Source organism: Oenanthe melanoleuca, chromosome 5 (assembly GCF_029582105.1).
Source record: "Oenanthe melanoleuca isolate GR-GAL-2019-014 chromosome 5, OMel1.0, whole genome shotgun sequence".
Lineage (NCBI taxonomy): Eukaryota > Metazoa > Chordata > Aves > Passeriformes > Muscicapidae > Oenanthe > Oenanthe melanoleuca.
Genome location: NC_079339.1, coordinates 30744564 through 30764705, shown reverse-complemented (window position 1 = coordinate 30764705; position 20142 = coordinate 30744564). Strand labels below are relative to the sequence as shown.

The 20142-nt window shown below is 35.2% G+C and overlaps 1 protein-coding gene across 1 annotated transcript in view; it reads left to right on the top strand.

Moving 5' to 3' along the window:
• Positions 1-20142, top strand: part of RYR3 (ryanodine receptor 3) — a 182835-nt gene that overhangs the window by 28396 nt on the left and 134297 nt on the right. Inside the window, exons 2-4 of the mRNA XM_056492742.1 lie at positions 15141-15260; positions 16995-17102; positions 19191-19262. Of these exons, the coding sequence (XP_056348717.1) occupies positions 15141-15260; positions 16995-17102; positions 19191-19262 (300 nt within the window). The remainder of the gene's footprint in view (positions 1-15140; positions 15261-16994; positions 17103-19190; positions 19263-20142) is intronic.

The window sequence follows — 20142 nt, the reverse complement described above, 5'->3', positions numbered from 1 at the left end:
AGCACTGCTAACATCTATCTGGGACAGGAGCAGTGGGGAATACAATGACACCACTTTTCTGTAAAAATAAATTTAATTGCAAAATTAAGTGTACTTTCCTTTGACACCATCTAATTTATGAAAAAACACAAAGCAGACTAATATGTCTTTATTATGCTTTTTAACATCCATTAATAGACACTGAGAAATATTTTTACCCAATTTTATAGAAATCATTCTATTTCCAGTAATTGTGCTTGCCCTCAATTATAGATCCAATGTAATGACATCAGTGACTGAACATGTAGTAAACTCACATATTCCCACTCAGTTTGCTAGAGGATAATGACTGATCTGCCACATTTTTAGGACATTTCTACCACTTGTTGATTTACAGGTATCTCCTACTGGAGCAGAAATAAGTGTATAGCTTAAACCACTGTGCAGGGAAAACTGCGATGCAGCTGCTTGTTGATGGTTTGAATATTTTATTTTGGAGGGTATAGTTGATTGATATGATTCATTTATGCTCTTTCAATTTCCTTTCCTTGCCAGTTCTCATCTAAACCTTGAGTATTTCACTTTCTATAGCCTAGCTTTTTAAATATGTGTGAATGCTTGACATGGAATGGATGGCAATTGAGTGTACTTAAATTTTTACATTTTATTTCTGTGCTAGCTCTTACGCTTTATTCAGTTTTTTTCTTTTCCATATATTTTGTATGAAGGCTGTTAAAGTATCTGCTGTGTTTTTCAAATCCTGTTTGAAAGATTTCTGTTGTAATTTTCCCTGCATAATTTCTCTTTTCAACTGTAACAGATGTGGATGATTACTGAGTATTAGTGAAGTTTATGTTTAAAAGAATTTCCAAAAATATCAGAAGTTATAATTCAGGATTGTAAGGGATAGTTAAGGTCAAATATACATGACAGTAATTTATGGTTTTCAGAACTTTTTGTTGAAATGGGAATGTAATTCATCTTAGCAGACTTCTTTAAAACATTTTATTGAAGAAAAAACCACAACAAACTAACAGGTGTGTGCATATACATAGTGCACTATCAGCATAATAAGTACAGATCAAGAAATGGAAGATACAGCTGGATTTCAAAGGCATTATATACTCGTATTAAGCATAATTTAAAATAATTTGTAAGCACTATAGCTCTATAAAATAGAAAGTTTCTTTAATTCTGTGGTTCAGCATTGGGGAAGTAATTGTGGCTGATGTTGGATCGTGTGTACATATATATGTCCACAGATTGGAATTTGCCACGAAATGTATCAATTTTCTAGTAAATTTTAAAAAGTCTGCCCAGAATTCCTTTTCTCTAGGTAATATACAGCACATATGTGATGGCACACTGTTCTGACATTCTTTCAATAAGGATATTATCAAAGAAGCTTAATTAATTATTTTGAGGAAGAATTGTTTATCTGCATGTAAAAGCTCTTCAGTGTCCTCTACACCCCTTAATACATGTGCATTTTGACTGAATGCTCAAAAATACACTTTTGTATCTGTATGTTTGCTAGTACAGAATAACTACAGATATTGTACTTCCTTTAGAATTCTTTCTCTGTATAATTTGTGATCCCCCATGTACACATATAAATTTGAATCTGTTTCATAGCTCTCCCATTCTTAGCAATCCATGTTTGCCTGGCAGCTCATCAGCTATGTGTTCACAGCCATATTTATGTCTTGTCTATAGAAGATTTGGGGAGAAAGCCTCAGAATTAATCTAAACCTCTGCTTTCTTGATTAAAATCTCTTTAAAACCTGTCATTGTCTTCCCCAAGATATAAAATAAAGAGGCATTTAACAATTCTAGACCCTGTGGTACCTTTCATTTCTGCTTCAGACCTACCTCATCTCATAACTGACGTCATATCATCTTTGGGTCATTGTCAAAGAAATTATTTATAGGGCAACATTCCAGCTCTCACTTTTTTTTTTTTTTTTTTTCCCTTCCTCCTAAAATCTGGATAAGTAAGTATTTATTGGCTATTCACAGACTCACTCTGGTTCTGACACCTGGTACAAAGTCCTGGGTCTTGCAAACTCTCTGTATGTGTTTAAATGCTGTTATCTGTTTATCTGTGCTTCTGCTGCCTACAAGGAGGAGACTTAAATTCAGGTCACTGTGACATTGTAAAATCTCCTCTGAGAATACTATTTTATTTTTAAAAAGTGTCTGTAAAAGTTTCTTCTACCTTCATGTAGAAAGCAGCTAGCCTACAACTTCATATAGTGACTGAGCAAATTCTGCTTTGTTTAATCTTTTTTTAGGACCTTTTCCAATTTGTTTTGAGTTCCTAAAATTTAAGGTGGATAATTTTTTGTCTCATTGTACATCCCTAATTTTCAAAGCTGTACGCCAAGTATTCCTTTTGTCAACAGTTGATATAGACCTTGTTTAAAATCCTGAATGGTATTGGGTTCTGTAAAAAAAAATTGCCTTAAAGTCAGTATTTAAATTTCCTAGTAAGAACTGTTAGTCCAAAAGGGAAATCTTACATTTTTAAAAAAGTATGGTATTAAATAAATATATGAAATATTTATAGCTGATAATTCAGAGAGACTAGTCATATACAGAATGCATGACTTAAAGAATATTCTAAATACAGTGCACACTCATTCTTATTTTGAAATAGATATGATCTAAATGTTTGTTGCTGTTGGTATCTTTATTAATCTGGTAGTGGTCATGCACTAAGATTCCAAAAGGCTGACAGCTTCTATTTGGATTCCTTCTTGCTGTCAGGTGTCAAGTTTTTTAAATTGGTCAATCTGTAATTGAGACAAGACACTGACTGTATAATTAATATTCATGGTAATCTTTCAAACAGTAAAAGTTTTTAAGCTAAACCCTAAAAGTTGAGTTTATTACATCAAAATCTCTTACATTTGTGAACTTCAGTTACCAGTTAATTTCTGAAATGTTAAGAAATTTGTTGTAAATTTGTTATAATGGGTGTCCTATGTTATATCTTTCTGTTGCTGTCTGGTTAGCCTGCTTCACTTGCACCAGATGTAAAAGAAATGGGTAAAACAAACAAAATATATGCAACTGTGTATGTACACAATAATGTATCTTACACTGATTTCTCCCTCCAAAAGGATGCTCCATTAAGATGAACAATAACACCTTCTTTTCCTAATATATCTAATATATTTCTTCATTTGTTTATATAACCTTCACCAGAGGTTATGAATGTAAGAGTTGCAAAGCATGCCAGTACTGACGTCACAACTCATAGAATCATAGAAATGGTTTGGGTCAGAAGGGAACTTTAAAGATCATCTAGTCCAGCCCCTGCCATGGGCAGGGACATTTTTCAGTGGATCAGGTTGCTCAGAGACCTGCTCCAATGATGGTACATCCACAGCTTTTCTGGACAACATGTTCTGGTGTCTTATCACCATCATTCTAAAATAGTTCTTTCTAGACTCCAATCTGAATCTACACTCCTTTACTTTAAAACTGTTGTCCCTTATCCTGTCCTTACAAGTCCTGGTAAAAAGTCTCTCCTCATTTTTCTTGTAAGTTCCCTTAAGTACTGAAATGCTGCATTGAGATCTCCCTGAAGCTTTCTCTTCTCCAGGCTTAACAACTCCAGCTCTCTCAGTCTTCTTGATGAGACAGCTGTTCCCACCCTCTCTCTCAGCCTCCCTTGACAAGAGAGCTCTCCAAACCTCTTTTCACGGCCCTTCTTGTGACCTATTCTAACTTGTTCATTCAGTAAGGAGTGATAATGTACTTAGGCAGGGTACATCTTTCTTTGATAATCCCACTTCCTTGATCAACATGGCATATATCTTGATGCTTTTAGTCAATCTGCCATTCTATTAATTAAGGTGTATACTTAATGTCACTTTCTTTCTTGTCTTATTTAACCCTAGCCAGCAGCCAAGTCCCACACAGCCGCTTGCTCACTTCCCCACCACTGGAGTCAGGGAGAGAACTGGAAGGGAAAAAGCCAGAAAACCCCTGTTTTGAGATAAAGACAGTTTAATAGGGAAAGCAGAAGCTGTGCACACCAGCAAAGCAAAACAAGGAATGAATTCAGTGTTTCCCATGGGCAGGCAGGTGTTCAGCCATCTCCAGGAGAGCAGGGCCCCATCATCTGTGATGGTGAATGGGAAGACAAACACCATCACTCCAGATGTCCCCCATTCTTTCTTCTTCCCCCAACTTTATGTACTGAGCATGATATCATACAATCTGAAATGTCCCTCTGGTCAGCTGGGGTCACCTGCCCTGGCTGTGCCACCTCCCAGCCTCCCATGCAGCCCCAACTTCCCTGCCAGTGTGGTTGCACAAAAAGCAGAAAAGGTCTTAGCTTTGTGTAAGCCCAGCTCAGCAATAACAAAAACATCTCTATGTTATTAACTCTCTGTTCAGCACAAATCCAAAACATAGTCCTCCTGTACCAGCCACTGTGCAGAAGATTAACCCTACCCCTGCTGAAACCAGAACACTTTCTTGAAGACAGGGCTCTGCCTGATAGGTAAAGCTGACAGCCCATGGCTTGGACAGGAGCACTCTTTGCCGGGTTAAGAACTGGCTGGACAGTCAGGCCCAGAGGGTGGTGGTGAATGGTGCTGGATCCAGCTGGTGGCCAGTCACCAGTGGTGTCCCTCAGGGGTCTGTGCTGGGGCCAGTCCTGTTCAATATTTTCATTGATGACATGGATGAGAGTATTGAGTCTTTCCTTAGTAAACTTGCAGATGACACTAAGCTGCAAGTGTGTGTCGACCTGTTGGAAGGGAGGAGGGCTCTGCAGAGAGACCTGGAATGGTTGGATGGATGGGTAGAGTCCGATAAGATGAAGTTTAACAAGTCCAAGTGCCAAGTCCTGCATTTTAGCCACAATAACCCCTTGCAGTGTTACAGTCTGGGGATGGTGTGGCTGGACAGTGCCCAGGCAGGAAGGGACTTGGGTTGACAGCTGTCTGAACATGAGCCAGCAGTGTGCCCAGGTGGCCAAGAAGGCCAATGGCCCCTGGCCTGTGTCAGGAGCAGTGTGGCCAGCAGGAGCAGGGAGCTCATTCTTCCCCTGTACTCAGCACTGGGGAGGCCACACCCTGTTGGGTGTGTCCAGTTCTGGCCCCTCAGTTTGGGAAGGACATTGAGATGCTTGAGCATGTCCAGAGGAGGCAACAAGGCTGGTGAGGGGCTGGAGCACAAACCCTGTGAGGAAGGGCTGAGGGAGCTGGGGGTGTTCAGCCTGGAGAAAAGGAGACTCAGGGGTGACCTCATCAGTCTACAGCTCCCTGAAAGGTGTTTGTAGTCAGGTGGGGGTCAGTCTTTTCACCAGGCAGCAATTGACAGAACCAGAGGACACAGCCTTAAGCTGTGCCAAGGGAAATATAGGTTGGATATTAGGAAAAAGTTTTTTACAGGAGGAGTGAATGGTACAGAAGTACTGGTCTGCCTGGGGAGGTGATGGAGTCTCCATCCCTGAATGTGTTTTTAAAAAGATTGGATGTGGCCCTTGGTGCCATAGTCTAGTTGAGGCATTAGGGATGGATTGGACTCCATGATCTTGAAGGTCTCTTTCAACCTGTGGATTCTGTGATTCTGTGCTTTTGTGAGGGGACATATTTTTTTTCCTGAGGTGCACCAACATGGTTTGTACAGCTAGTTTACCCCAGCTCTATTCTCTTTCTCATGCATTACAATTTGAAATCAAAGAAGGGATTTTTAAAGGATATTTAGTACTCAGCTTTCATGACAGATGATAGCTAAATATTTTGGATATTACACTTGATCTTGGTATTTTGTGTGGATGTCCCTTTGTGGTCAGTCTCTCATGCTATCTCATTTCCACAAAGAACTGCATAAAGGGACATGTGGAGAAAACTGTGATACAAAGGGCAGCAAACTATCTAAATGCTTCAATGGCAACTATACTGCCTTGAACTGGATTGAAAAAAAACAGCAAAATGGCCAATGTTATACTACTTGACTTTCTGAAGCAATTTTTTATTCAAAGAATTTTTTGTTTTGTTTGGGGGGCGTGTTTCTTTTTTTTTTTTTTTTTTTTTTTTTTGTTTTTGTTTTTGTTTTAAAATTGGTTTTGGTGTTTTATTGCTGTATATTTGCTTGTTCTGCCTTGCTGATGGCTTGATATAAGATATGTTCCAGAGTTATGATTAGGCTTTTGTCCAACCACTGTTGAAGGAGTAGACTGACAACGGAAACCCCAACTCTATTTTTAAAATCTTCTGAGAACTGTCAGAGGGTGTTGTGTGAATTTCCATCAAAGAACTCTGCTGTCATCATAAGGATCCATTTGCAGTGAACAGGCTGTGGTTACTGGGAGAAATTTGTGTGCTTCTGGGGGGCAGACAGGCCCCAGACAGGCCCCAGACTGGCCTTGCCTTGGTATGTTACTACAAAGAAATAAAGGCTTTTAATTTATAAAAAGATACTAGAAACAACCAATAGCAAGGAAGTAAAGCTAAATCTCCTGAGAATCCATCTCTCCATGACCACCACTGATCTGAGCTCTTCTCTGGGTATTGGTTGCCTTCATTTTTTTGTGGGTTTTGTGGTGATTTACAATATGAGGTGTCTAAGCACATCTTTGTTTTAGATGTTAACACATACTGCTTACCAGAAGATTTATTTATAGACACTTAAAGCAGAGGAAAGCCTAAGATGATATATTCATGTGACCTCTTCCTGATTCTGTTGCATGACTGTGATGTCTGTACTTTGGGACCAAAATATTCATGCAGTATGCTCTTCTGTGTGGAGGTCCTAAAGAATTTTATCATATTGCAGCAGACCTGTATAAACTTGTCTAATTACAGGAGTGAAAAATATAACTTGAATCTTTTATGAATACTTTTTGTTCATAAGCTGACTGATATTAAACCTTGCTTTAGGTTATCCTTGGATACATCCTCTAGTAAACAAGATTTCTAGTATTAATTTATGGAGCAAGTAGGTCAGCATTTATTGAAAAAAAATATCTTCACTATTGTAAGAGGATAGTGTGGGGAAAAGAAGTGATCTCAAGAGACACACAGAAGATTCACTTTTCTTTGGCAGAATGGCAGAATTTAATTGCTGTGAGACAAAATTGATAGTTCTGTAAACAGGAAACATTTGGTTTTCTGGCATGAATGCAAGAGAAAAAACAGTAAAAATGGTTTAATGATTGGAAATGTAGTCTGAGTCCTTTTTGTTTTAGAAGTAATAATTAAATTTGTCCTGATGACTTATCTTTCTTAGCTGTTTACAGTTTTCTTTAAATTTTTCTCATTATTAAAATTTGTGATTTATGTATTTTTTTGATGAGTAGGTACACATTTTTTTCTTCTGTTGTCTGACAATATGATTGAAACTCTTAAACATGGAAATACTGAATAGAATATGGCAATGTGGGTACCTGTTACACAGCCTTTTAAGTTGAACAGAAGTATAAAGTTACCTATAACAGCATTTGAATTAGGACAAATAAGTATGTCAAAACATAAGTTTGAAAAAAAATTATTTAAATTCCAGAACTTTTTAAATGTTCACACAACTTCAACATGGATCCTATGTGTTGCATATTGCCTCTTTGTTCTGTTTCTAATTTTATAAGGAAGCACAGGATTAAAGTTCATATTTCTGAAATTAACTTTAAAAGACCAATTTGAGTTGTTGAATAACTGGGTGACTTGTCATTGTTTAGGAAAAGAGAATAAAAGAATACACAATGAAACTGTTCTGGAAGACACAATACACTTTCTTTCCCTTTGCACATTCTCAGTTTATGTCCAAAGAGGAGGTTCACGAGCTGTCCTCCCTTTCAGAGCTCACAGAGGGTGATTGTTCCTGCTCCTTCCCATAACCATGTCTGTACCTTTCCCCACGAGCTTGGTCAGGCAGAGCTGCTTCTCCAAGCCACCCACTGTTCAGTGGGTCTCAGCATTCCAGTGCTGAGCCAGCAGTAAAAACCTGCTGGACTGCATTTATAGTAACTGCAGGTAAGTGTGTAAGCCCAGTAGCGTGTAGAAAATTTTTGTTTGTTTCTTCATTTCCATGTGTTTTGGGTTTGTGTCTTTTTGGGACTTAAAAGTGTTTTTTTGAGGTTTCACTTGGTTTCCTGTTTCTTTTTTACTCATGATTAGTCAAAAAAAGAAAGAAGTTGCTTTTTATCCTGACAAAGAGTAGACAAAATGAAAAATCCATGTCATACACTAGCTTTGTAACAGTAATAAAAATTATTTTTCAAGTGAGAAATGTCTTCCCACACAAACAAAATCCAAAACATTCAAAACTCCAATTAGTCAAATCTCTACTGCATACTATACATGAGTGTCAGTCATCATGTAACAATGAACAATTATTTTCTTTATTAAGAATGGAATTGCCTTAGCAAATAAATAAAGAATAATACAGTGGAGTTTTTGGAAATTTTCCACAAGGAATTTTTTATTGAGGGTTATATCTCAGTTATTTGGCAGAGGAAAATTGATATGACCATGAATTGATATGACCATGAATTGATATGACCATGAATGCATACTTCTGATGTATTTGTGTACTTTGCTCTGAATCTGACATCTGCATGGACATGTGATACACAGTTGTTCTTAATTGCAGGAAAATTACTCTATTTTTGCAGTACAGGAACCTAAACAAACTGAATTGTACTAGCTAGATGGAAAATGAATATATTAAGTTACTTTTTTGGATCATAGCCTCAAAACCAAAACAACCTAAGTCAGATTTAATCAAAGAAGCTTTTAATTTTTATGAACTTGATTAGGAAGTCTAAATAGTTAAGATTGTGTTGCCTTGGTAAATAATAAATTCAGCAGCCAGATTTTTTCCACATCCTTCATCTGAAGTAGAAGAACAGTAGCAGAAATAATATGCCACACCAGAACTCTTTTCTGTATTGGTTTTATGAAATTAATTTTTCACAATGTAAAAGGGAGAAAAAATACAAATTTGCCAAGTACTGCAGTAACAATAATTGAAACAATAAATCCCAATAATAGTGTATGAGTTCATGGATTTCAAAAATGCTGTTCTTTTCAAACATGGAAGTAGTGGAATCCTTGAAAGTGGTGTTCTATGAAGCTTCTGTTTTAGAATTAGTGGAATAATTGACTGTATGTACTGAGAAGTTGGAAACTAGGTAAATTAAGAAATCTTTTTTAATGGATCATTTAAATGGATTTATACAACAGAAGCACATAGTTAACTCACTTTATTTTTATAGTAGTATTTAGGAAGTCTTGGTACACTTCATCAGTTTGCTAATTTGAGTCACCTTTCTTCAATTACCTTCTTTAATGCAGCAAACCAAGGAATGGATGTGAAAAATTTTTCATATACATCATCACCCTTATATGAGGTGTAAAATTTGACTACAGCATAGAGATTTATCACTCTGCCAACAACAAAAAAAAAATAGAGCAAATGAAAAAGCACTTTGTCTACTAACTTAATTCTACACTTTCACTGTTATCTGGGGATTTAGACTTGCTTCCCACAAAACACTGTCTAGAAATTCAGTAGCCTAACCTACAGCTTTTATTAAAGCTGCTGTGTTACTCTTTATGTAGGTGGATATTGACTATATGATTTTCCATTTTTTTCTAAAAACTGGCTATGATGCATTATTTTTTGAGACTAAGACTTAAACTGTGTATTTAATTATTATGGACATAAATAATACAACAAAAAACAATTATTTCCTCTAAGTAAATAAATGTATATGCTGATCATGAGCATATTGTCATGTGGTCTGGAATGTCCCTTTGGCCAGTTAGTGTCACCTGCCCTGGCTGTGTTCCCTCCCAGCCTCCCATGCACCCACACCTTCCTCACCAGCATGGCCATAGGAAAACCAGAAAATGCCTTGGCTCTGTGCAAGCCCTGCTCAGCAATAACAAGGAACTAGTGGGTGCAAACAAATTTACCAAATCCATCTTTTGGTAGAAGATTGTCAAATCCAGATTTGGTTCCTCACTTGTGAAGAAACATGCTGCCACTGCAGATTGCAATTTCTGGTGAGCTTTGTTTCCCAAGATTATTCCAGAAAACTCTAAAGAAATGTAGTCCTGTAAAGAATAATTTTGTAGCTAGTGTTCAAATGCTAACAAGATGTTTATTTACATCCTGTGCCTTGTGATAGAGGAGGAGATGTGAGTAGAATGTTGTCTGTCAAAGAGTGAAGGTGGCTGTGGATTTTTACTTAGTTCATTTCTTCACAGCACTGATCTATAATCAGCAAGTGTCTCACATTAATCAAAGTAGAGCATCAACTAGATATGCCTGCTTGTTTGACCATAAAAAACCCAGGAATTCTGAGTTTCTTTGTTTAAAAAATATGTGTTGGCTTTTTTTAGAGTAATATTCTTCCATATTTCTTGATGGAAAGGATGTATTATCAAATTAAACTTTTCCATGATTCTACAGAAGAATATACTTTTAAACAATTCTGTATCACTTTGCATTTAAGTTAGTCATTCCTACGAAAGTACCTACCTGAATGTTTATTGCAGCTGTGAGTAAATTAAAGGCAAAATAACTTATCTGAGAAAAGTCTTTTTTTTTTGTTGTATAGTAACAAAGTTAATTAATTATGTAGAACTGATTAATTTTCAGTTTCAGGTCAATTTTATTTTATCAGTTTATTTTCAGCACTGAGTATTATCAAGATCAGGTAGATGTTGACTCAGTAGGTAATAAACTAAATCTAGAGTATCATTTTGCATGTATATATTTCGTGTATTTCTGGTTTTGTGCTTGATACTATAAAATATATTGAAATGTGTCTATTTTTGAATACAACCCTTATACAGATTTATATGTACTATATAGATCACTACAACTCTAAATTATGGAATATATATGCAACATAAATGAAGAAGGAATTTCACTAATTGTTGGAATTTCCTTATTCTCAAATTCTGAGTTTAAAAGCTGGTGAACTGTGCAGGAGGAAGATCATGTCAACAATACATTAACTCACCTTGATCATTGAATTCCTTTGCAGCAAGGCAAGTAATTGAGTAATAAAAATCAATTTTTATTAAGTTTTTACTTATTTTTTTGTCAAGGGAGTTCAGTTTAAGTTTGCCTTCACTTTATATTATGAAACCTGAGGATGAAGACAGCCTGAACATCAAGACAAAATAGTGCTTGGTAATGAACTACTGGACTGTAGTTCTTCAAAAATTCATTTTTAAAGTTATACAATATACTGCTTAATTCTGCATTGCTGAAGGCTAGGAATAAAAGTTTTCTATTTAAAAAATGTTAAATATTTAATGTATTCACAAAAGGCATACTTTTGTGTAGAGTCAATTTCTATTTTTGTAACTCATTCGTTCTTATAATTAGAACATACTGAGTTTGTAACTCTTTCAGAAATACTTTTGTTTCTCAGTTTATGTTGACATTACTATATTATCAGATTTGAAATACAGCTTCAGCTCTAGCCAAAGAAAGAATAAATTTACTTTTGCAGTAAAAGAAGCTATTTGGTTACCTACTTTCAAAAAAATCCCCACCCAAATCCCCCATACTGTCTTTTTTCCTTTTTGCAAAAGTTATACATCATGAATAGACAAATGGACAATGGACGGTAATATGGTAATATGACACATTAGCTACATTACACTAGGTAAATTCTGCAATATTTAAGACCATCTGAAATATATTTTACCAATTTCAACAGGTTTTAATGTATAAATATTGTTAGATTTGGGATGGAGTTACTTTGTGTGTGTCCTTTTGCTAAAGGGTTGAGAGACGAATCCTAACCAGATAAGATATTTCTGGAAGTAAGGGGAACTTCACTTCCTCTTAATCCAGAATAAAAAAGTTAAGAATTGCTGTGTATCTGTATTTGTGAATAGATAGAATGATGGTAGTCTGGAATGTACCTCATGGCTAACTTGATGGTGGAAACCAATTATTAGTAAATGATGCCTAGAATGTGTGTACTTTTTGAGGAAGAGTAGCAAAAGCAGTTTCTTGTGCAAATACCCATCTGCAGCAGACCATTGCTTATGGGCTTCTTTTCCTGCCTGTGGTTCTGTGCACTCTAAGCCTGTTTTATTAAAAATCAAGCAATCCACCAAAACAAACAAGCAAAGAAACCAAACAACAAAACTCCCACAAAAATACCCCACCACACAAAAATAAATGGACTAGATCATGGAGCTGCCAGACCTGGTAAATGAGAAATATTGCATTTTAAACACTTACTGAATGAAAACCATTTCAGTTTTTTGAATTCATGGTTCAAGAGCTAGGTACTAAAAACAAGGTACTGCTGAGACATGGTCTGCATTTTCATGATAGCACAGCAACTCCATAAAACTCATTTCTATTAGCATCTTCAGGCCAGAAAAGCAATTACAGACCTCAGCCAGAATGCTTTTTCAGTGAAATTACATTAATACTGAATCATCTTTACTAGTAATTGTTTCATTTGCAGATTGTATAGGTTTTGTTAATTCTTTATGTTTGGCCATAAATGAATACTTCTTAAAACTTTGCTGGAAAACATTCTGAAACACCACATAACAATATTCTTGTCACTTATAGGAAACTGTTGAAGTTTTTTTATCTGATATAGCAAATGCCCAGCTTGTTAAGTGTTGTAGCAAAAAGGAAAGTACACATTGGCCATTTAGGGGAATAACATGAAACATCAGCATTGAATGTTGCATAACTTTCTTAAAACATTCTATGCTTGTATTTTATATTCTATATTACTGTGCTTAAGGATTGATAAATTTTTCAGATGCTAATGTAAATTCTAACTGCTTATTTTTCTAAATTTTAGAATATTAAATATTAATTTCATTATATTAGGAACTCTTCCCCTTTTATGTATGTGGATTTAAAAAGAAAATAGTTTATTTATTTGATTAATTCTGATTTTAAGTAAGTTTTACATATGTTCATAGAATCATACAGCAGTTTGGCTTGGAAGAGATGTTTAAGATTATCCAGTTTCACCCCAATGCTAGGGGAATGAAACACCCAGATTAAGCAGAGCCAGATTAGACCAGATTAATCAGCCCCATCCAACCTGGCCTTGAACACATCCAGGAATGGGGCATCCACAATTTCTCTGGGCAACCTGTGCCAGTGTATATCTAATGTAAACCTACATTCTTTCACTTTGAAGCTGTTAGCCCTTGTCCTATAAGATAGGACAAACCCTTGCTAAAGTCTGAAGGCATAATTTTATTTTTTAGGGAACTGTGAACTACAATAGAGGCTATATATACACACACATCTCTGGAATGATGAATACTTCAATGTAGTAGGGAAAATGAATACAATTTGAGTTATATAGAAGTAATATAATGTAATGATAAGTGTATGCTAAGTTGAAAATCTCAATTTTATTCTAAATCTTGGTATTTATAAATTAATATTTTAGTAGTTTACTATTTTTAGCTCTAAAATATGTATGTTCAAATATTGATACAGGAACCAGATGATGAAAAATATTGTAAGCATCTTTATTTTTATGTTACATATGTTCTAATTTTTTCCCACCAAATAGATATGACTCTGATGTAAATTTTTAAAAATTCATGTAGGGAGACATGTAGTGAGTGTTTAATTGTGCTGGTAATATTTTGCAACTTATTACACTGGAGATTAAAAAGAAAAAAATACTTTATTAAAGAACTTGAAAGCTGAAAATTTCAGAGAGCATTTTATAGGAAGGAAGTAGAAATAACAGGAGGAAAGATAATATTTTAACATTAATTAATTCTCTCTAACTGCTACATTTTAGAATTTTTTGGCAAAAATGCCTTGAATTCTTTTGCTGTATTGTTTGATTGTCACACAAAGGTAGATAAGAAAATACTGTCTATAACTGCTGATTAGTGTGAAATGTAGCAGTTGCCCATTTCAGTAAGCAGGAATAAGTAGGCAGTGAAGGGTCACCTAACAGCAGCCCTTGAACTTGTCCACACCTGTGAAATCACACAAGTGAAAAAAATGCTTTTGATTTCCCTCTTTAAAGGGTGTGTCACTTAGTTCCTTTGGTGAAAATTACTTTGCCTCTCACAGCTTTTATTTCAAGTGCCCAAAGCCTGGTAGTGTCATAGTCCTGCAGTTGCATAAGGGGAGTGTAAATAGCAGTGCTGCTTTTAGAACATAATTGTTCAAGTGATCTCAGAGCTCAGCACAGGCGGCTGCTGTGTATCTGCTTTGATAATAATAATTGACACCAGTACAACTTTGTAGCTGGAGAGGACAGTGACATATCACATCACTTCTGTTTTATCAGCTTCTGCCCCCTTGAAAACTGCTCAGGCACTATCTTTTGATAAACAATTACAAGCCTGTATAATAATAAGTGCTTCTACATGCTACTCTTAGATATTTTTTTCTTAGTTAGTGGACAAATTTTCGAAAATATTTTTTTTTAGGTTCTGTATATAGTTTGACACAGTCAAACACTAAAATTAATCTCTTTTGGCTTGCTTATATCAGCTTTAGTATCACATATTAAGAGGTGGAAAAGGGCTTGGCACTTTATGTGTTTGGCATTGTATTATGCAGCAATTTGTAAAAGTGCTTTTCCAGAGTGTTCTAATTCTTGGGAAATGTCTTTTCAGGATCAAGTTCTTATGACTTATCTGAACTTTCACCTGAGAAATGCCTCTTGGATCTTTGGGTGTACACAGAGATTTCTATATTACGTGAAAACTTAAAAGTTAACATTATGCATTCTGATGAATAGCGTTGATATTTTACTGTGTTTAAAAACAGCACTGTTTGCAAAATTGCAGTGAAGGTTTTTTACTGTGAGTCTTAAAAATACTTTGCTGGGTAAAACTGAGTAACAGTGTGCTTGCGGTTTGTTTTAAATTGCTAAAGAAACAAAAGGAGAAAACAGTGGAAAAAGCTTTGGAGACAGTGTGCAGTCTTTGTCACTTTGATAAAGTCTTGAATATAAATCTATATAGAAATCTTTACATGTTTTTAGATCTGTTATAGATATACATCAAAAGAATCTCTGCATATATATGATTATATGTACATTATATGATTTAGAAATATACTGTGATAATTTTCAACAGATGTTGCAGGATTTCTTAACATTATAGTGTGCATATAACTTCAAAATATTTTTTTTCTTGTTCTTTGTGTTGTGACAGGATGATGAAGTAGTACTTCAGTGTGTTGCCAGTATTCACAAAGAACAAAGGAAGTTTTGCTTGGCAGCTGAGGGACTTGGGAATCGCCTGTGCTTTTTGGAGCCAACATCAGAAGCTAAAGTAAGAAGCTGATACTCTCAACTGGTGTAACTGATCAGTAAATGTCAACCTACTTATTCACAAGTACATTTAATTCTGATTTTTTAAATGTGATGCTAGAGGGACCTTATGTATGCTTTTCTTCTGGACTGCATCTTAGAATTGTTTGCAAAAATTTCCTGGAAATTCCAAATAAATTTTGAGGCACACCTGTGAACAGTCAAAAGCTGATATTCTTTAACTAAGAAAATTCCTGTAACTGAAATACTTTCTATTTTCAAGTCTCCAGATTGTTATCAATACATAAGTTCACAAACTTCCATATTTCTATTAGTGCTGTAGGTTCAACTACATTGATACACTGGATTGATAATTTTACAAACATTGTCACCTGTCAGTTACTGGTGTTATGTGTTGCTCCTGACTTCATTATCAATCAAGAAGTTAAATGTACAGGGACAAGAATGATTAAGTAAAAAATAATTTTAGAAGATTACAAGTAGAAAATTGAAAAAAGGAGCTAGGGAGATGTGAAGGAAAAAACCCCCAAAACCTCCCAGGGTAATTAGCAGAGCTTGAGAAGAGAAAGGAGAGAAGAGATAAAACTGTAAACCTCAGCTAAAGAATAATGTTAAGAATAAGTCAAACAGAGGAGGATCTCCTCTCTTTTCTTCTCTCTGTATCTTTATCCTCAATTGCTTTCATTTCTTCACTTTTCATCACCTTAAAATGCAGCATTATCGAGACTCTCTGTCTTGTCACTCTGATTTAAAAAATAAGTGCATATCCACTTTAAAGCTCACCCACAGCCATGATCTCTATCATGGATCACAGAACACAGAGTTGTTAAGATTGGAAAGTATCTCTGAAGGTCATCTAGTCCAAACTCTCTACTTAGAATACCTTCAGACAGAATAGGTTGCTTAGGACACTTGGATCAGTGTTTGAGTATCTCCAAGGGTGGAGACTCTACAACCTCCCTGGGCAACCTGTTCTACTGTTTATCATGCTCCCAATAAAAGTAGGGGGTATTGTCATGCTTAAAAAGTATTTCATGTATTTCACTTTGTATCAGTTTCCTCTTGTCCTTTCACTGGGTACTATGTAATCTCTGGATCTGTCTTTGCACTTTTCTGCCATCTATTTATGTACATTGATACCTTGAGACTTTTTTCTCTTGGACACGTCTTTCTTTGGACATATCAGTGGCAAGAAATTGGAAAAAAATAAAAGTCTGCTATGAAGTTTCACGTTTCAAAACCAGCAGACATATAAATTAAAAAATTAGGATTTTCTAGAAGAGTTCATATTATTATGTCATAAGATTCCCATTCTTAGCTTTCTAGTTACTGCTGTAAATATCTTCTATCAACCTCACACATGATATAAGATCCATACATTCCCTTCTGTTTTGTCAGCAGCATTACAGAACAAATACAATATCCGTGGTGTCATTCTAAAAGACAGGAAAGCATGGGGGGAAAGTTTTTGCATTTGAACCTGAAGAAGTTTCATTTTACTGTGAGGAATACAGCTCAAGGAAAGTAAAATTGATGTGTTGTCAATTTATGAAGAATGGATTTATATTGTTGTCATACAGGACAATAACATGTACCTCAAAAACAAATGAGTAGACATTAAGTATAGATTCAAAAATGAAAATAATGTTTGTTTTGTTTATGTTCAAACACACTTTTCATCCTGTTTCACCTGTTCTGCTGATCTCTTCTTGCACTGTTTAATTTATTTCTACAGTATGTCCCTCCAGACCTTTGTGTCTGTAATTTCGTCCTTGAACAGTCACTGTCTGTCAGAGCCCTTCAAGAGATGCTGGCCAGCACAGGAGATAATGCCAGTGAAGGGGTAAGTAAATTGACCTCAAAGAACATTTAATCTGAATATAGATTTTCCTCATTTCTTTCCTTGTCCAGGATTTTCTAGAAGAGGGTCCTGATCTCATAGTATTCTTGGGACATTATTGCTCCACTTCTGTAATCATATTAATTTCCCTTTGGCAGTGAGGAGCTGGTGCAACTGTCTTTTGAATATTTGTGATCCACAAATCCAGAAACATCATCAATTTGATTGCTTTGACCTTGATTCTCCAGTTTTAGCTGAATTAAACTCAGTTGATCTTTTATTCTCTTACAAGCAGAGCATAATAAAACTCTATAACTTTACCTATTTTAAAAACTAAGGGCTTATTTTGTGCTTCAGATCTTTAACTGGCACATATTATTGCACAGATGAGAAAGATGGAGCCTTGCATAGTCAGCCTTTGCTTACATGGTTTTCAGACTTCATTAATACTGATCTTTTGTTTTCCACTGCATAGAAAAGGGTAATTCTTTATTTTTGCAATTACATTGCATTCTATAAAAAAAGTCTTGATGAAAATAAAAACACAGGCTTAGGAAACCGAAGTATTGATTGAAACATTTCTAGGATTCCTAAGAAATTACATAATTTTCAATATTTCCAAAATATTAATCCCAAACTGCAGCTGAAAGATCTGAGGTTAATAATGTTCTTATATTTCCAAACGTTTTTATTTTCTCAAATATTTTATTTGGGATTGGAAGTAGAGGAGATATAATCTCTTTGGTAAAAATGATCACACTCTTGCTTGAGGGGCAGCAGACCAAAAAAGAAAAAAAAAATTAATTTGCTGTGCTGTAGTTATTTTGAAACTATCTTGTCCTTCATTTATTTTGGAGTCAGGTACAGTCCATGAGGGAAGCTAATAAAAGCACAGAAGTTCTTACTAATAGCAAGGCTGAAATAAAAATTATTTGCTTTTCATATTAAATTTAGTTTGGAACAGAGTTCTGCTCCTAGTTTCAGATTTTCCTGGAGGAGGATGATAGCTTATTCAGTTTGGGTGTTTTGCTGTTTAGGTTTGGTTGTGTTGTTTTCTTGTTTTGTTTTATTTAAGAAGTCAGCCTTAAACTTACAAGTGGTTCCTTACAAAACTTTCAGTAATAAAATAACAGGAAGTGTTCTTGTTCTCAGTATCCATATATTTGTTGCAAACTGAATACATGTAATTTTTTTTTTGAAGACCTGTTTGTAATTACAGTTGACTTTGCTGTTAAGATTTTTCTTTTTCATTACAAAAACAAGATTTAATGTATAAAAGAGGTATCATATTCACTGTTACATTTCTCCAGTTTTCTTCACCAAGCAATGACAAGTTCCTGCAGGATTGAAACCATTTTTTAATGAATGACATATTTTGAAGCAGCTTGGTGGTAGTTTAACTTACATATTGTTCTTGGAGTACCCTTTAATTATATTTTTCCCTTCCAAATGAATCCAAGGATGAGAACTGACCCTAAATGCCATCCAAAAGGAACTCAAGAGACACATGTTAAATCTGCTAAAGGAAGCAAATGGAAAATCCAGTTTGGCCTCTCCCTGGTATTTTCACAGTTTTACATATTCAAAATTGATAACTGCACTTGGTTGAAACTATGAATGCAGTTTCTTTAATAATCTGAAACATGTTAAAGATTAATATTAGCAAGTACTTATTCTTAGTATATGTTTAACTATTCTGGGCAATAGGTTAGTTATTTTCTCTTTCAGATTTCACGTATATATATTTATTTGTTGTCTTTTTTTAATGCCTGCATGAAGTTTATAAGAAAGGTAAGTAGTGTCTTATTTAACTTAAAATATGTTTTTGCAAATGCTGTGTTTTACTAAATCATAATAAAAATTAGGTAACAATAAAAGCCTTTGTCAAAGAACTTTTTTTCCTTTGGCATATACTTGGTTATCACTGTATCCACTGTGTTTTTATTAATTTTTTCCCCGGTGTTTACATTTCCTAGTCCGTTGGAATATTTGCACTTATTCCTTGAACTGCCATAGCTCTTCATGTTGTTGCATAGTGTTTGTGTTCCACTCAGAGCAGTGGGGTTCTGACCTTCTGCACCTGTTCTGCAGGCAGCCCAAGGGGGCCACCGGACCCTGCTGTACGGCCACGCGATTCTGCTGCGACATTCATTCAGTGAAATGGTACGGGAGGGGCACTTGCACAGGATCAGTAGCATGAATAATAAATGGCTTTGCACCAAAATTAAAAAAAAAACATATAAAAGCATTCAGAATAAAGTTTTTTCCAAGCTATCTTCTGCTCTAGATGAAAATTCAGTTGCTAACTTGCGATGCCACAGTGCAATAGAATTGTTTAAATTCAGATTCTTTATCTAATTCAGAATTGTAGCTGAAAAGCTCTTTTGGCCATGGATTATTTCTGAGTCCTTAAGGAATCCATTTTAATGATACTTCCACTAGCAAGTATTTCTACCACAGATGAATTTGTTGTTATACATGGTTTTTTTTCTCATCATATTTTGTAAGGTGTTCCATTTGATGTCCCATAGTTCCCAGGGATTATGCCCACAAAGATGCTGTCTTTAGGCTGCCTTGCATAAATTACTTCTTACTATATTCCACAACTGAAAAATTTCAGCTCTTTTGAATCTTTGATGTAATAGGGCCCATGTGAATACACCTAAACCAAGGCTGAATAAATGAGAAGTCAGGAAAACACTTTCCCTCCTTTTTTCCTGTACTAAAAAATGCTACATTGATCTTCAAACTATGTTGCTTATGTTTATGAACCTTGAAAATTGTAGTTGCCTTGATATACTAGAGATGCAAGTATAATTACTGCCTTTTGGTTTGTTTTTTAATGTTTTCATGACTCAAACTTATTATGATAGGGCTGTAATTAGATGTTTGCCTGTTCCTATCTGATGAGCTGTATGAAACTTAAGAAGGTAGAAGTCATATTGCACAGCTGACATGGAAATGTGCTTCAGTAGAAAAGGATTTGGATGTTTTAATTTCAGGAAGAGCTTCTGTATGAATAACATCATCATCTTTAACTCAT